The following is a 15,655-nucleotide window of genomic DNA, read 5'->3' as shown; positions in this document are numbered from 1 at the left end:
TTCTAGTCAAATAGACAAAAAGCAGGTAAATGTAAAGTGGCTCCATTCAGCTAGGGTACCTGCTGTTATTTTTAAGTTGCTAAGTCATGTCCAATTCTTTGTGACTCCATGGACTATAGCCTGCCAGGCTCCTCTGTCCATGAGATTCTTCAAGCAAGAATACTCCAGCGGGTTGCCATTTCCTCCTCCAGGGGATCTTCCTGACCCAGGGATCAAATCTGTGTCTCCTGCTTGGCAGGCAAGTTCTTTACCACTTGGCCACCTGGGAAGGTCAAGTTAGGTTAACACTTGGTGATAAAGCTAGCAACCCTCACCAAGGATGCAGATTTCAAGTTAGGATAAGGAATACAACATCCCCTTATGTTAGGAAGGTATAGTATATGTTACAACATGTTTCCATGACCTCCTTGCAATTAATCTTCAAACATACATTGTCTTATATTACATGCAGACACCAAGGCTCAGAAAGCTTTGAATGGTAATGACAAGTGAAGCTAAAATTTCAAACCATATCTTCTGATTCTCACTCTAAGTTCCATGCTTAACATCAGAAAGTTAGAGTCAATGGAAACGCTGAATTGATAGCTCGACCTCCCCTGCTTTGGCTGTCGCTGTGGGTGCTGCTGGGATGGCTCGGTAAGTAACTCTGTAACTCCGGAGGGGCCCAAGCCTGGTGCAGGCTGTCTCTCCAGGGAGAAAAACAGGTAGAGAAGGAGTTGGCTGCCTTTCAGATGCTGTCCGCCCTGTAATCAGGGACTTCATCCAAGACCTTTAGAACAAGACAACGAAATGCCCACTCAAAGTTTGGCAGCCCTGAGAGCTTTGTTGCTGTTTAGAGACCACCTCTCTTCCCCTCCATCACGCACACTTTACATTTTAAGACATTCTCATTGATTTCCCATCCCTGCCGGGTGAGCAGCTGAGGGATCACTTGTCTGTATTACAGTCTACAGTGTCACCCATATGTGGCCAGAGAAGCAGGAGAGAAATAAGACTGGGAATCTCTTCTTTAGAAAGGATCGATATCTTCATAGAAGTGAGATAGCCCATTACTGGATTTCCAGCTCAGACCCAGCCAAGATGCCTCATGCAGAATTTCTAAGGTCTTTTAAACACACCCTTGGCACAAGGTAAGGAAACCAAAGTAAGACTTATTAAGATAAGCTTTTCCACATGCTTAGCCATTCACCAGTAATTTACCTGGAAGAGAAAACACTCAGAAAAGACCAAATAGGACACTCAACCCATGGCAGATGAACTGGTGCATTGTTCAAGCATGGCTCATAAAAGAATTCACTGACATTTTATTTTCTAAATTGAGATGTCATTATAATTTGAATCCCAATTGTGCCAGCTGAGTTCTTCCCTTCCCAGCATGTTTCCAAATACCCACCTCCTGTGAGCAAGAAAACATCCAAGCAACAGGAGGGAAGCCTGCTTTTCCTCATGTACAGTTATCAATACCCAAACCTCCCCCTACAATAGTTGCTAGTACTGTGGCAAGCTTTGCAGCTTTGCAAAGGTTACCTAGCACACAGCTGCTTTCTACTCTTAGCAGAAGAGCTAAGAAATCAGAAGCATTCCAAAACTATGTTCCATCAGGACTTGGTATCACAGTGTGAATAGGAATATCTTTGTTAAGTGCTGATAAACCCTGGATAGCACTGAGAATTAGTTTTGGGGGTTTTGGGGTTTTTTTTAACCTTATCTGGGCTCTTTTTTAAAGTTGAAGTATAGCTGATTTACAATGTTGTGTTAGTTTCTGGTGTATAGCAGAGTGATTCTGATATATAAAAATATGTATATTGAAGAACATATACATTCTTTTTCATATTCTATTCCACTATGGCTCATTATCAGATAGAGAATATAGTTCTCTGTGCTGTACAGTGGATCTTGCTCTTTATCTATTTTGTATATAATAGTTTATATCTGCTAATCCCAAACTACTAATTTATTCCTCCCCAACACTTTGGTAACTGTAAATTTGTTCTTTATGTCTGTGAGTATATTTCTGTTTCATAAATAAGTTCATTTGTATCATATTTTAGATTCTATATAATATAGAAGTGATATCATATGGCATTTGCCTTTCTCTATTTGGCTTACTTTACTTAGTATGATAACCTCCAAGTCCATCCATGTTGCTGCAAATGGCATTGTTTCATTCTTTTTCATGGCTGGGTCATATTCCATTGTGTATTATATACCACATTTTCTTTATCCATTCACGTGTTATTGGACACTTAGTTTGCTTCCATGTCTTGGCTATTGTAAATGGTGCAAGAGTGGAAGGCATGTATCTTTTGGAAATGGAGTTTTCATCTTTTCTGGATATATGCCCCCAAATTGCTGGGACTGCTGGATCATATGGCAACTATTTTTAGTTTTCTGAGGAACTGCCATTCTGTTTTCCACAGTGGCTACACCAGTTTGCAATCCTACCAACAGTGAAGGAGGGTTCCCTTAAGAATTAGTTTTTCATTCTCCCTACTCTTCTGCACATAGAGCCTTCATCAGTTCCAACCTTTAAGCACACGTTTTGGGTTTTTTGTTTCTTTGTTTGCTTTTTTAATTTGGCTTCCCTTATAGCTCAGTTGGTAAAGAATCCGCCTTCAATGCAGGAGATCCTGGTTCAATTCCTGGATTGGGCAGATCCGCTGGAGAAGGGATAGGCTACCCACTCCAGTATTCTGGGGCTTCCCTTGTGGCTCAGCTGTTAAAGAAGCCACCTACAATGTTAGAGACCTGGGTTCAATCCCTGGGTTGGGAATATCCCCTGGAGAAGGGAAAGCCTACCCACTCCAGTATTCTGGCCTGGAGAATTGCATGGACTGTATAGTCCATGGGGTCTCAAAGAGTCCGACATGACTGAGCAACTTTCATTCATTCATTCATTTGGGTTTGTTTTTTTTTTTCAAACATTAGGGAAAAAATATTTCTTCTCCAAATTCTAGGCATTATATTAAAGAGGATAAGGAGATTTTCAAGTCAAACATACATCTCCTTAAAGTGTGGCTTTATTCTTTAGTGTATGACTTTTCTCAGCATCGGTCTTATCCTTTGTAAAATGTAGATAAAGTAAGGCAGTTGTGAATAAAGTGCCAAGCACATCGCCTGCTACAGAGCAGGCACTTCATACATCTTCATCCTCTTCCTCTCTTTCATCTGCCAATTTCTTTTGCTAGATTGGAATACCTTTCATTTTCATCCAGTTTTCTGCATTCCAGATTGAAATATGTGAAGAAATACTGCACAGTCCCCTCCTCACACAGCCTCTCAGAGATTCTCAGAAAGGGAGGCTTACAACCACTCAGGTCTCTCTCACCCTGAGAGGCATTGGTATAGTTTTGCCCTGAGCCCTGGCTCTACTAACTGGAACAGCTCAACCTTCCACCTTTCTTTCCCACTCTTCCTATGTCCGTGCCTCTCCCTATCTTTGCTCTTGAGAGAAAGTACAAGTTTTGAGGGTTCATCCCACATCAAAGCTGGGTGCAGAGTGTTGAGTATTCTCCACAAGAGGTGACTCACACTTGGCATTTGGTGATGCTCAGTGATTATCCTGGAGAACTGGAGGAGTCTCAGCAGAAAGGCCACATCGTGTTACACACAGAGGTGTGACACCAACTGTCACCGCTGCTCTCGAATCTCCCCCACAGAGGGCCAACTCGAGGGTCTGCCGGCACACGCAGCACCCCCAGGATGCAGACTCTGGTTTTCTGTCCCCACAATCATCTCACTCAGGAAACAGCTCTGCTTAAAGGAGCTGAGGAAGTCCTCAACACCCATAGAACACTGAAGAAAAAACTTTTCTTCAGTTTCACTGGATATACCACACTTGGATATTTATATTTGAAAAGTCTTGTATCACCATTTTTTTTTCACTTAATTTCTCCTTCTCCACCCTCAGCCATCGCCAAAGACAACCACAGTGTCTCTACTGGGAACCCCTGCTAATACTTTCATGGACCTTTAAAATTAGAGTAGAGCCCCAAAACTCTCCAAAATTCTTACCAGAATGACTATTCTGAGTGGAACATTTAGATACAGTACTTGACAGGTGGAGTCAAGAAGCCTATGCCTTAGCATCCCTGTGTGGCTTCTTGTCAAGAAATCTGCAAGTAATCCACAACACAGGTTATGGCCGTCCACAACCTCTCCACCATGAATCACCACTCAGACTTTATTCACTTTTATTATACTTTTCCTGACTTAGAGTTGATTCCAACCCCTTCTCCGGCCCCATCATTCAATTTTTAAATCCCATCAATGAAATAACTCCAAGATATGAAACATCCACATTGAGGATAACTGTCATTTTTAAACTGTCTGTGAAGACAGTAAGTCAAAACAAAGCAGAACAAGGCTGAAAGTGGAAAATTCAAGGGGCCCCCAAGCAATGTTGAGACTTGGCTAAATTCAGATTTGCATAATTGTCTAGTCAAGTTTTTCCTTCCATTGTGCCAATTAATGTCACTAAATGCAAAGGGTCATCAATCACATTGATCACAGGTCATCTGGAAGGAAATATTCTCAGTAACAGAACATTTTGTTAATATGCAGCTATACAGGAGAATGTGGATAAGTTCCAAACACAGAATGTATTGTTACCCTTCAAAGAATGGCATTAGAAGATTAAAGGCTAACTTTTATATCCATTAACCAACAAATGTGTCCAGAGGAAGTACGCTTCTGAAAATAAGAATATTCCAGCCAGAAGTGCAAGAACTAGAGCACTTTGCTAATTTAAAGAGCCCTACCCCCCAATACCTTTGGAAGGACTGATGCTAAAGCTGAAACTCCAATACTTTGGCCACCTGATACGAAGAGTTGACTCATTGGAAAAGACTCTGATCCTGGGAGGGATTGGGGTCAGGAGGATAAGGGGACGACAGAGGATGAGATGGCTGGATGGCATCACCGACTCAATGGACATGAGTTTGAATGAACTCCAGGAGTTGGTGATGGACAGGGAGGCCTGGCGTGCTGCAATTCATGGGGTCACAAAGAGGCAGACACGACTGAGTGACTGAAGTGACTGACTGACCCCCACACAGACTTCCACAATTATATTTTAACATTTGCAAAAAATATTTACTCAGTAATAATTTAGCTGTGCATGAACACATTACATCACAGACATGTGTTCTCCCAACCTGTTGTACAATCCTACGGAAGTTAGTTGTTGATTTACTGTGTTCATGAAGCCTAAAACAGAACTTTAGCATTATAGAATGTGAGATCCAACCTGATAAACAGCTTATTTAAAAGTTAAAGTTACCTGTTATGACGCTTTTGATAATCATTCATTATAAAAGAAAAGTGGTAAATATTCTTCAAATACATTTGCTGATGTGGTTGTCATCTCCTGTTATATGACTTTGCCTTTTCAGTTCCAAGAAAGATTTTTCAAATTGCCCTGCAATTTAGATAGTCTGCCACTAAATGACAGCTAAGTGTTTAAGTGGGCCTTTTATTAAGTAATTTTTGTCTAACCATTCTTTTTAAAACTTCTATAGATTCAGTTTTTAACTTAACAGTACTCCTGAAAAAGGATTCAATTATTTGCTTTCTTCTCCAAGTGACACCTGTAGATCTTTCTAGAATGCCATGTCTTCAACAATATTTCAGTTATAATGAACTTTTCAAAGAGAAACAACAGTAGGTCTAGAAGCCAGGGTCTTGAGCCTAGAGAAGCATTGTGTTCTTAGTTAGCTACAGGATATTGAAATAAATTCTAGTCATTTCTTCAACACTTCAAGAAACTGCATCACCTCTCTGAATGCAGCGATTAAGATAATTATCAACAATCACTGTGGTTAGGAACTGAATGGAGGGATACAAATGCCCCAGGGGCTGTTTCCCTTTGCCTGGCCGCATAACCCCCAATAACAAAACTCAATCATGTGAAAATGATCACAAACATGTCTGAATATTGTCTCATCAGTAGCATATGAGCTAGATTTGCGTGGAATGTTCAAATTGGAGAGATTTGGAGAGAAAGCCAGATTGTCTACTTACTGGCTCAGAATGTGAGGTTCAAACATGTCACGTGACCTGTCCAGTTTCCTCAGAGCTCAGAGGTGGATTGTGAAACCAAGATACCAGGTGCCCACTGTGCTTTGTCCCTCACTCACATGCAGAAGGACCGTGTCACAGCCTTTATCTCCCAGGAGGGAATGTCTAGATAATAGCAAGACCCATGACTAAGCACAGGATGTTTTTCTGAACCATACACAGAATCAAAAATCAGAAAAAATTTTTCTATATAAGTACAAGAGTTTCAACTAAATCTCCTAGAGTACTCTGAGATATTGATAAATTGCCCATGACTTCTTGGACTAATAAACTAATCTTTGATTAATCACAATTTCCTCAGATTTTACATAACCAGATCCTCATAAGTGATATAGTATTAATTGGGCTATAACCCCAAAAGACGGAAGTTTCCATTTTACTTTTTATGTAATTTTATTACTTTTGCATTTTCTTGTTTGTTTTTTCCCTAGGAAATATATTAGTATGAAGGATTCTTGTCTGCCTTGTTATGACAATTTTTCCCTAATCAGTACTTCCTAAATGTAACACTCCAATTTGGGGCAAAAATCATATGTAATTCCAGGGCTACCACTGATTCCTGCTGACATTTTTGTCCAGTAGCTGAGTCGTATCCAACTCTTTGTGACCCCATGGACTGCAGCACGCCAGGCTTCCCTGTCCTTCACAATATTATCCTTTCAAATACTTCATAAACATTATTTGCAGCAATTAGAAGGCTTACCATAAATGTTGATTTTTGTAATTATCTGGGAGAAAGTGAGACTTAGTCACTTTCAACAGACCTTAGCTTAATAACTAGCTTTGCTTTTATATGTGAGCTGTAGGACCTTATTACTTTGCTTCTCTGAGCTCAGTTACCATTCATCAGTGAAATGGGAATAATAACACCTGTTTGACAGATCTCACTGGGACATTAACAGAAAATGGTTTAAGGGCAATGAAAGTATTTTGTTAATTTCAAGAAATTAAGCAATTAACTGCTATCAGGACTCCACTCAGGATTTAGGGTGTTGACAAGAAAGTGGCATTTTTTTTCCCCTGGAAGATCTTGATCATTTAGATCAAGTACAGCTAAGAACAACAACAACAACAACAAAAAACAGATATTGAAAAAGTAATTTTGTGTCTACACTTGAGACGAGGCCAACCATACCACTTCTGCACTGGGCTCTTGTTCCCTATTCAAGAACATAGCTCTTCCAATTGTCTTCTTTCTCCATCTGGATCATAAAATATCCCCTCTCCATGAGGCTTGTTCCCTAAGCAAACAAAGATGCTGTAATGTCTCTCATCTTTAAAAAAAAAAATTGATTCTTCATCTCCCTCTGATAGCCCTTCTGCTTTTCTGTTCCTTTTCCCAGAAAAACTCTCAAAAGGTATGCTTATAACCTCTATCCATTTTTTCCATCTTCCCTTGAACCCACTCCAAACAGGCTTGCCTAATAAATGAAAGTTTTTATTTGCATAAATAAATAATGCTTTTCTCCAAAATACTTATTTCCTCTTACTCATGCTTTTCTGTCTTGTAGTTGGTCTCCAAGTTTACAAAAATAGTCTAAGAGGGTTGTTTTAACTGTGTATATTTTGTCTTTGCTCTTTCACTTTCTTGAGTCCTGATCTGCAAAACCAGTTAGTACTTTTTACTAGGCATTATAGTAATAACTATCAGAAGTGGATAAATAAAATGTGGTATATACATAGGATGGAATATTATTCAGCAATAAAAGAAATGAAGTACTGATACATGCCACAACATGGATGAACCTTAAAAAACATTATGCTAAATGGAAGACACCAATCAGACACAAAAGACTTCATGATCCCAATTATATGAGATGTTCAAATAGGCAAATCTATGAAAATATAAAGTATATTAGTCCCTGGGATGGATGGGGGAAGGTAGAGAGTGACTGTTAATAGGTATAGAGTTTCTTTTGGGGATGATAGAAATGTCCAAAAATTAGATTATGATAATGGTTGCAAAACCCTTGAATTGTACACTTTAAGTGAGTCAACTTAATTATATGTAAATTATATCTCTATAAAGTAATGAACAATTTAATGTCATCAGTCACAAGTCCAGTTGGTAGCCTGTTCCTCTGGTAATTGGTGTCAAGAATGGCAGTTAACCTCTGTGACCTTCCTCTAAAAACTCCATAACTTCACTTCAACCATGAGGAAAACATCAGACTTTGGCTTAACTATCACTGACACCAAACTATGACCTCTTTTCCTGGTCCTCAATATACTCTGCAAAAATGGCTGCCTATTTCTTCATTGACTTAGCTCCATGAAGCTGATGTTTTTAGGACTCAACACTGCATCTCCTTTGGCAGCTGTCCTAACACAGGGAACACCAAGTACCCCACAGAAAATGATGGGTTTTGTAATGGTTTCTACAAGCTTCCTAGAGAAAGAGGTCACTCCACTGCTTTCCATGGTCTGCAGTTGAAACTTGCACACTAAATTACTTCTGGTCCTCATGCTATGCCTCACTATCTCAAGCCTCCAGCTTGTCACACACACCCAATCTCTGCAGTAACACTTGTCCAGTCTCTCTTTACCTTCAGACTTTGGCTTAACTATCACTGACACCAAACCCTCACTCACCAATCTTCAATCCCAAATCCAGATCAGGGGCTCTCAGAACCAAAACTTTCCTCTCTCTTAGCATTGATCGCATTGTATCAGATTGTAAAATACATGAAGCCACTGGCAATGTGTCTCTGGGTTACTGTCAAATCCTTAAGAGCCAGAAGATTAACTGGTACCCAGTAGGAATGCAAATGAATCTCCTGAAATAAATGGATAAATAAATTCCTTCCCAATCAAAAATATGTGATAAGATCATTTCCCCCTGAAAACTGTTTCATGCTGTTTCTCAAAGACCAGTAGGTCCTGGGGAAGAGGCTTCTGTAAAGAAGTAATCTGTCAACTCATTGCATATCCGATGCACTTCCCCAGCAAAATATCAGTGCTTAAAAACAATGGCCCACTACAATATTGTAATCAGCTTCCAATTAAAATAAATTAATTAATTAAAAAATAAAATCATTTATTAAATTTTTATTTTTACTTTATTTTACTTTGTAATACTGTATTGGTTTTGCCATACATTGACATGAATCCACCACGGGTGTACATGCATTCCCAAACATGAACCCTTCCACCTCCCTCCCCATAGCATCTCTCTGGGTCATCCCCATGCACCAGCTCCAAGCATGCTGTATCCTGCATCGGACATAGACTGGCGATTCAATTCTTACATGATAGTACACATGTTTCAATGCCATTCTCCCAAATCATCCCACCCTCTCCCTCTCCCTCTGAGTCCAAAAGTCCGCTATACACATCTGTGTCTTTTTTGCTCTCTTGCATACAGGGTCATCATTGCCGTCTTTCTAAATTCCATATATATGTGTTAGTATACTGTATTGGTGTTTTTCTTTCTGGCTTACTTCACTCTGTATAATTGGCTCCAGTTTCATCCATCTCATCAGAACTGATTCAAATGTATTCTTTTTAATGGCTGAGTAATACTCCATTGTGTATATGTACCACAGCTTTCTTATCCACTCATCTGCTGATGGACATCTAGGTTGTTTCCATGTCCTGGCTATTATAAACAGTGCTGCGATGAACATTATGGGTACATGTGTCTCTTTCAATTCTGGTTTCCTCGGTGTGTATGCCCAGCAGTGGGATTGCTGGGTCATAAGGCAGTTCTATTTCCAGTTTTTTAAGGAATCTCCACACTGTTCTCCACAGTGGCTGTACTAGTTTGTATTCCCTCCAACAGTGTAGGTGGGTTCCCTTTTCTCCACACCCTCTCCAGCATTTATTGCTTGCAGATTTTTGGATCGCAGCCATTCTGACTGGTGTGAAGTGGTACCTCATTGTGGTTTTGATTTGCATTTCTCTAATAATGAGTGATGTTGAGCATCTTTTCATGTGTTTGTTAGCCATCCGTATGTCTTCTTTGGAGAAATGTCTATTTAGTTCTTTGGCCCATTTTTTGATTGGGTCATTTATTTTTCTGGAATTGAGCTGCATAAGTTGCTTGTATATTTTTGAGATTAGTTGTTTGTCAGTTGCTTCATTTGCTATTATTTTCTCCCATTCAGAAGGCTGTCTTTTCACCTTGCTTATATTTTTCTTTGTTGTGCAGAAGCTTTTAATTTTAATTAGATCCCATTTGTTTATTTTTGCTTTTATTTCCAGAATTCTGGGAGGTGGATCATAGAGGATCCTGCTGTGATATAAAAATTTAATAAAAGAAAAAAAAACTTAAATAAGATAATGTATAGACAAGTAACTAAGCCAATAAACTTATGCATTGTAGGTATGTTTTAAATAGTGGGACTGAAATAGTTCAGATATTTTTGTTTCCTCTAGAGATGTCTAAATGATTTGCTTCTGTTAACTCAATATAACTTAAAAGTAGTACAGTGAAATAAGCTGGAAATATTGATATTTTCTCAAATATCAAAGAGCCCAGTTAAACCCATTTTAATATGAAGACAATTCTTAATGATCCATGATGTGACAACTCCATGTATTCTTTATATCAATAACATATTTAAATTATTGTTATATGGTCAATTAATAAACTTTCAAATGTAATTAAACTAGGTATAAAGAATATATATATATCCTACTCAACATTTGCATTTTTGAGGAAACCACTATAAATAATTGCCCAAAATCACAGGACTGTTATTATTTTTTTTTTTGCTCTTCATATAATATTTTTGTTGCTATCCACATGAGAGAACATTGTGGAATATGAACAGTAGAATCAATGTTTCATGAAAATAAATGCATTTGTTTCATCAAAAAAATAAAATCATACACACAAGAAAAAAACAATGGCCCAAAGATATTTTCAAATTTGCATTTTTGTCACTTATTTAGAATCACAGCAGAAGTAAAACTTCAACAACCAACAGTGAAATTAATTGGGTATGAAAGACAGTCTCCAGGACATTTCCTTTCTAGGTGTTTGCTCCTATATTAAGAAACTGTTGAAATCCAAACTATGGCTACACAAAACACTTGTGAACATTTTAGAAAGTGATTAAATGCAAATAGAGATATTTGGAATTGACTAAAATAGTTCTGAGTGAAATTAAATGTATTCTTTATCAGCCCACTGGGGACGATGTATTCTCTATCAGCCCACTGGGGACATTTTTTCCTCTGGGTCAGTCATAGAAACATCATTGTATTTGTTTCATTCAACATGCCTTAAAATTTTTAAAAATATATTTTAAGCAAAAAGCTGAAATGTATTAAGGATTCATTTTACTAATTAACTAATCTCTATTTAAAAGGGATTTTTAATGTTAAAAAATTAAATGTTTACAAAAATTCTCTACCAATACTTTGAAGTGTTAAAACACAGAAAAGGATCATGTTTATGTATTTTGAAATAATTATTTCTATATCTGAATTTACTCAGCATTTATTGAGGGCTGTCTTATGTCATGTGTGTGTGTGTGTGTGTGTGTGTGTGTGTGTGTGTGTGTGTGTGTGGGTAGGTGGGTGGGTGGGTGCGCGCGCAAGAGCTCCGTTCGTGTCCGACTATTTGCGATCCCACGGACTGTAGCCCACCAGGCTCTTCTGTCCTTGGGATTTCCGAGGCAAGAATATTGGAGTATTCTTGGAGTGTTCTGGAGTTGACATTTCCTTCTCCAGTGAATCTTCCTGACCCAGGGATTGAACCCACATCTGCGGGCATCTCCTGCGTTGCAGGCAGATTCTTTACCTACTGAGCCACCTAAGTAGCCCTCTCTTATGTCACATACTAAATTAAATCCCCAAGGAAAGAGAAATGAACAGACTTTACTCATGTCCTGAAGAAAGTTCACCATCTATTGGACAGGTGGACAAATATAACTCATTGAAATAACAAGTGTGGGGAGTGATGCCAAAGTATACATGGGGGGCACATGGCAGAGGTGCTAACCTAAAAACTGACTGCTTTCCTCTAAGACAATGGAAGTTGCTCCCACACTTGCATCAAGTAAAAACATGTAGGTAAATATTAAATGTGGATTTAATGTTTTACCTGAAAATTTTGTAGGGAAAAACTAAACAGATACAATTTAATCTTAAAGTTCAGAAATTGAGCAGCAATAAGTAAGCTGGAATTATACTTAGAAGAAGTTGAATGTTTTTGGCAACATATGGGGATAACATAGTAGAAATCTCATTAATGAAAATGAGTCTCACAGTGAGAGCAAACTATAAAGAAAAGAGCATGGGCTTTGGCTTAAGCAGACTTAGCTTGAATCATGGCTGTCCTTTACTAGCTATGTGTCTTTAGACAATCACATAGACTCTCTAAACCTCAATTTCTTCGTATGCAAAATACTAGCTTACACATTAATAAGCATTAAATAAGATCATGTTTACATTTCTTTATGACAGACCATTATAAAGACTCAAATGTAATGCTGGCATTCCAGCTGTAAATTAAGCCAGGGGCTCAAATATAGGATGCTCAGTCATTGTCAAGGCGTGGAAGGATGTTGGCAAGTGTGGAGCAGTGGCCTGATGTCAGAGAACCTGAAGTACCAGGCAGTGGACAAAGCAGAGATGTGAGTGATGACGATGATGACAAAGATGATAATTACTATGGTTCCTTCCAAAGCTCAGAATACTTATCACTGAATTAAGCTTTTAATTTCCTAGGATCAGTTAAAGTATTTACTCCTAATCTTCAATGTCAGCTTAAGAAAAAGCAGGCTTCCATTAACCTCTTGTCTGAATAGATCCTCCTTATCTCTGAAAGAAGGCAGGATCTCTGGAATGTTTTGCTTGGTATTATATTAGTCAATGGGAATATCACTTTCTACTGAGCAACTTCTGTGCCCCAGTAAACCAAATATAAAATACAATTATCCTACCTGCACCGAGTCAGTAAAACAGTGAACAGTGATCACCCAGGGCATGAGGTAGAGCAGGAGGGCTTGGGGGACATTCTTCAAGGGCAGAGAGAGCTTCAGGAAAGTGATCAAATGGCCCTGGAAGCCATAGAAACACAGTAACTTGAGACTGGGTAGATAGGTAGTACTTAGGTCCCACTGCGGAGAAGTTGTAGGAGCTATTAAAAAAAAAAAAGATATTAGTGGTTCAAAAAGCTATAAAGGCTATGCGTGTCCATAAGTGGGCTTCCCTGGTGGTTCAGATGGTAAAGAATCTGCCTGCAATGCAGGAAACCTGGGTTCAATCCCTGGGTTGGGAAGATCCCTTGGAGAAGGGAACAGCTACCCACTCTAGTACTCTGGCCTGGAGAATTCCATGGACAGAGGAGCCTGACAGGCTACAGTCGATGGGGTCACACAGAGTCAGAGAAAAATTAGAAGTTTTACAGCAAATGGTATTTGGAAAGCTCAGAAAGGAGACAACTGCTATAGAATAATAGCAAGAGGACAGCATTACCCCCACAATGCAGGATTTGTAGGAGTGCCTGGGGTGAACAAGATACGGTTAAAGGGTAAGACAGAGTCCCAGAATCAGAAGGAATACTAGTGGGGAAAAGGAAGGTATTCTAACAGAGAAGAGTAAGATGGATTCTGTCATCAGTATTAAGTACAAGGAGCTGAATTTATAGTGGATGCTAATAATGGAGCAGATATCTAGCTGTGGAATCCTTATTTCTACACAGTGGGATCTCTCTTGATGCCAGAACAAGCTAGAGGCTGGCAGTGGGGGCTTCAGAAAAGCAGCTGGGAGGTTAAAGGAGGAAGCATCAGTCCCTCCTATTTCAAGTATTTTCTAGTTCAGAACATCTAGAAAGTCTGGGCTGAGGAAGCTGAACTTTTTCAAACACTGCAAGGGACTAAAGATAACTGAAAACTGATTTTAAAATATGTAAAGTGTTGCTCTTGAAGAAAAGGTGAGTAAAGATGGGATTGGATCCAAGGTCTCCTAATGCTTACTTCTCATGCCTTGGGTCATATTCTCAGATTGCAATTTCAGCTGTGACTTCATGGCTATCGTGGGTGGTCCCTGCTCTCAGAGAACATTGCACTTTATCCATGGTCTTCTGGCTGTCTCTCCTCTTCTCCACCTTAAGATTCTCTCTAAAGCCCCCAGAAGTTTCCAGACAGGAGAATCCTGGAGGTACAGGGCAATTTAAATAAGGCACCTCTCAACAAAGGGCAGTTGGTGAATAAATGCCTCCCAAGCTGGACAAGTGATCCAAATATATCACTTGACCCAAAATTTTCCACAGTGGGAGCTGTCAAAAATACATCTTGTTTTGGCTTTTTCTCCTCTGTCCACTCTGTCCTCTGTGCCTTTAATCCTGCTCCCTGGGTTCATCTCCCAAATAAACTGCCCTCACCCAAGTCCGTGCCTTGGGACTAAAGTTTGGAAGAGGTCAGAGAGGGAGTCGTCTTATTTTCATACTTTGGTCCTGTTCTGTTTTAATTTGTGTTTGCACTGCTTTTCTGTTTCTCCATAGGTCACCAAGATGCTGGCAGTGGTCGTCATCCTGTTTGCCCTTTTATGGATGCCCTACAGAACCCTTGTGGTTGTCAACTCATTTCTCTCCAGCCCTTTCCAAGAAAATTGGTTCTTGCTCTTTTGCAGAATTTGCATTTATCTCAACAGTGCCATCAACCCAGTGATTTACAATCTCATGTCTCAGAAATTTCGTGCGGCCTTCAGAAAGCTCTGCAACTGTAAGCAGAAGCCAGTGGAGAAACCGGCTAACTACAGCGTGGCCCTAAATTACAGCGTCATCAAGGAGTCTGACCATTTCAGCACAGAGCTGGATGACATTACTGTCACTGACACTTACTTGTCTGCCACAAAGGTGTCTTTTGATGACACCTGCTTGGCTTCTGAAGTAACCTTCAGCCAAAGTTGATTGATGGAGTAGAGAAAACGGATGATAAAGAAAATGAGAATCTGTGCAGTTATCAACCCAAGAGAGAAAACAGCCGATTACTTGTATGTGACAACAGAGCAGACAAATTCTTTGCTGATGCTCTCATAAATCCTGGCCCAAGGTACTCTATCCCATGAGAATGATTCTGTTTCATCCTCATATCAAAAAACATTCATCATAAAAAAAAATTGAGCAGATCTGTGAAAGATCCAGATGGTGGAAACTTTCCATTTAGAGACGTTTCACTGTATATTCTGGGGCTGTGAATTTTAGATAAAATCAAGGCATCGATTTACCTATTCAGTACAACTTTATCAAATGTTTTTTCTCACCCCCTCCAGATTATTTATACATTTGAGAATTTGGCAACATAAAAAATTTTAATGTTTTCATTTAGCATTTCATTTTAATAATGTACAGTACTGTCTTCATGAATATCTGAAACTATAGTGAAATATAGAAAAAACACTTTATTTGTTGAGTAAAAATGAGATTTCAGACAAATATATTCACTGCTTAAAAAATATCATAATGCCCATAAAATTCTGAGTTGGTTTTTTTATATTTTACAAAGTAGATGGTCATCATTCAGCTTTAGTGTAAATAACCAAAACCTCAACATAACCAAAATTACAAATTGAGAAGACATGTAGATTTGATATTTAAATAAGTCCAGTTCTATACTCTTAAAGC

General features: G+C 39.0%; 1 protein-coding gene across 1 annotated transcript in view; it reads left to right on the top strand.

Moving 5' to 3' along the window:
• TRHR (thyrotropin releasing hormone receptor) overlaps nt 1-15,054 on the top strand; it is a 45,823-nt gene extending 30,769 nt beyond the window's left edge. The window contains 1 exon segment of the mRNA NM_001009407.1: nt 14,534-15,054. Within this exon segment, the coding sequence (NP_001009407.1) occupies nt 14,534-14,941 (408 nt within the window). The 3' untranslated portion in view covers nt 14,942-15,054.
• The last annotated feature ends 601 nt before the right edge of the window (nt 15,055-15,655 follow it).

Source organism: Ovis aries, chromosome 9 (genome assembly GCF_016772045.2).
Source record: "Ovis aries strain OAR_USU_Benz2616 breed Rambouillet chromosome 9, ARS-UI_Ramb_v3.0, whole genome shotgun sequence".
Lineage (NCBI taxonomy): Eukaryota > Metazoa > Chordata > Mammalia > Artiodactyla > Bovidae > Ovis > Ovis aries.
The sequence above is the reverse complement of the archived record's forward strand: the minus strand, read 5'-3'. Positions and strand labels throughout refer to the sequence as shown.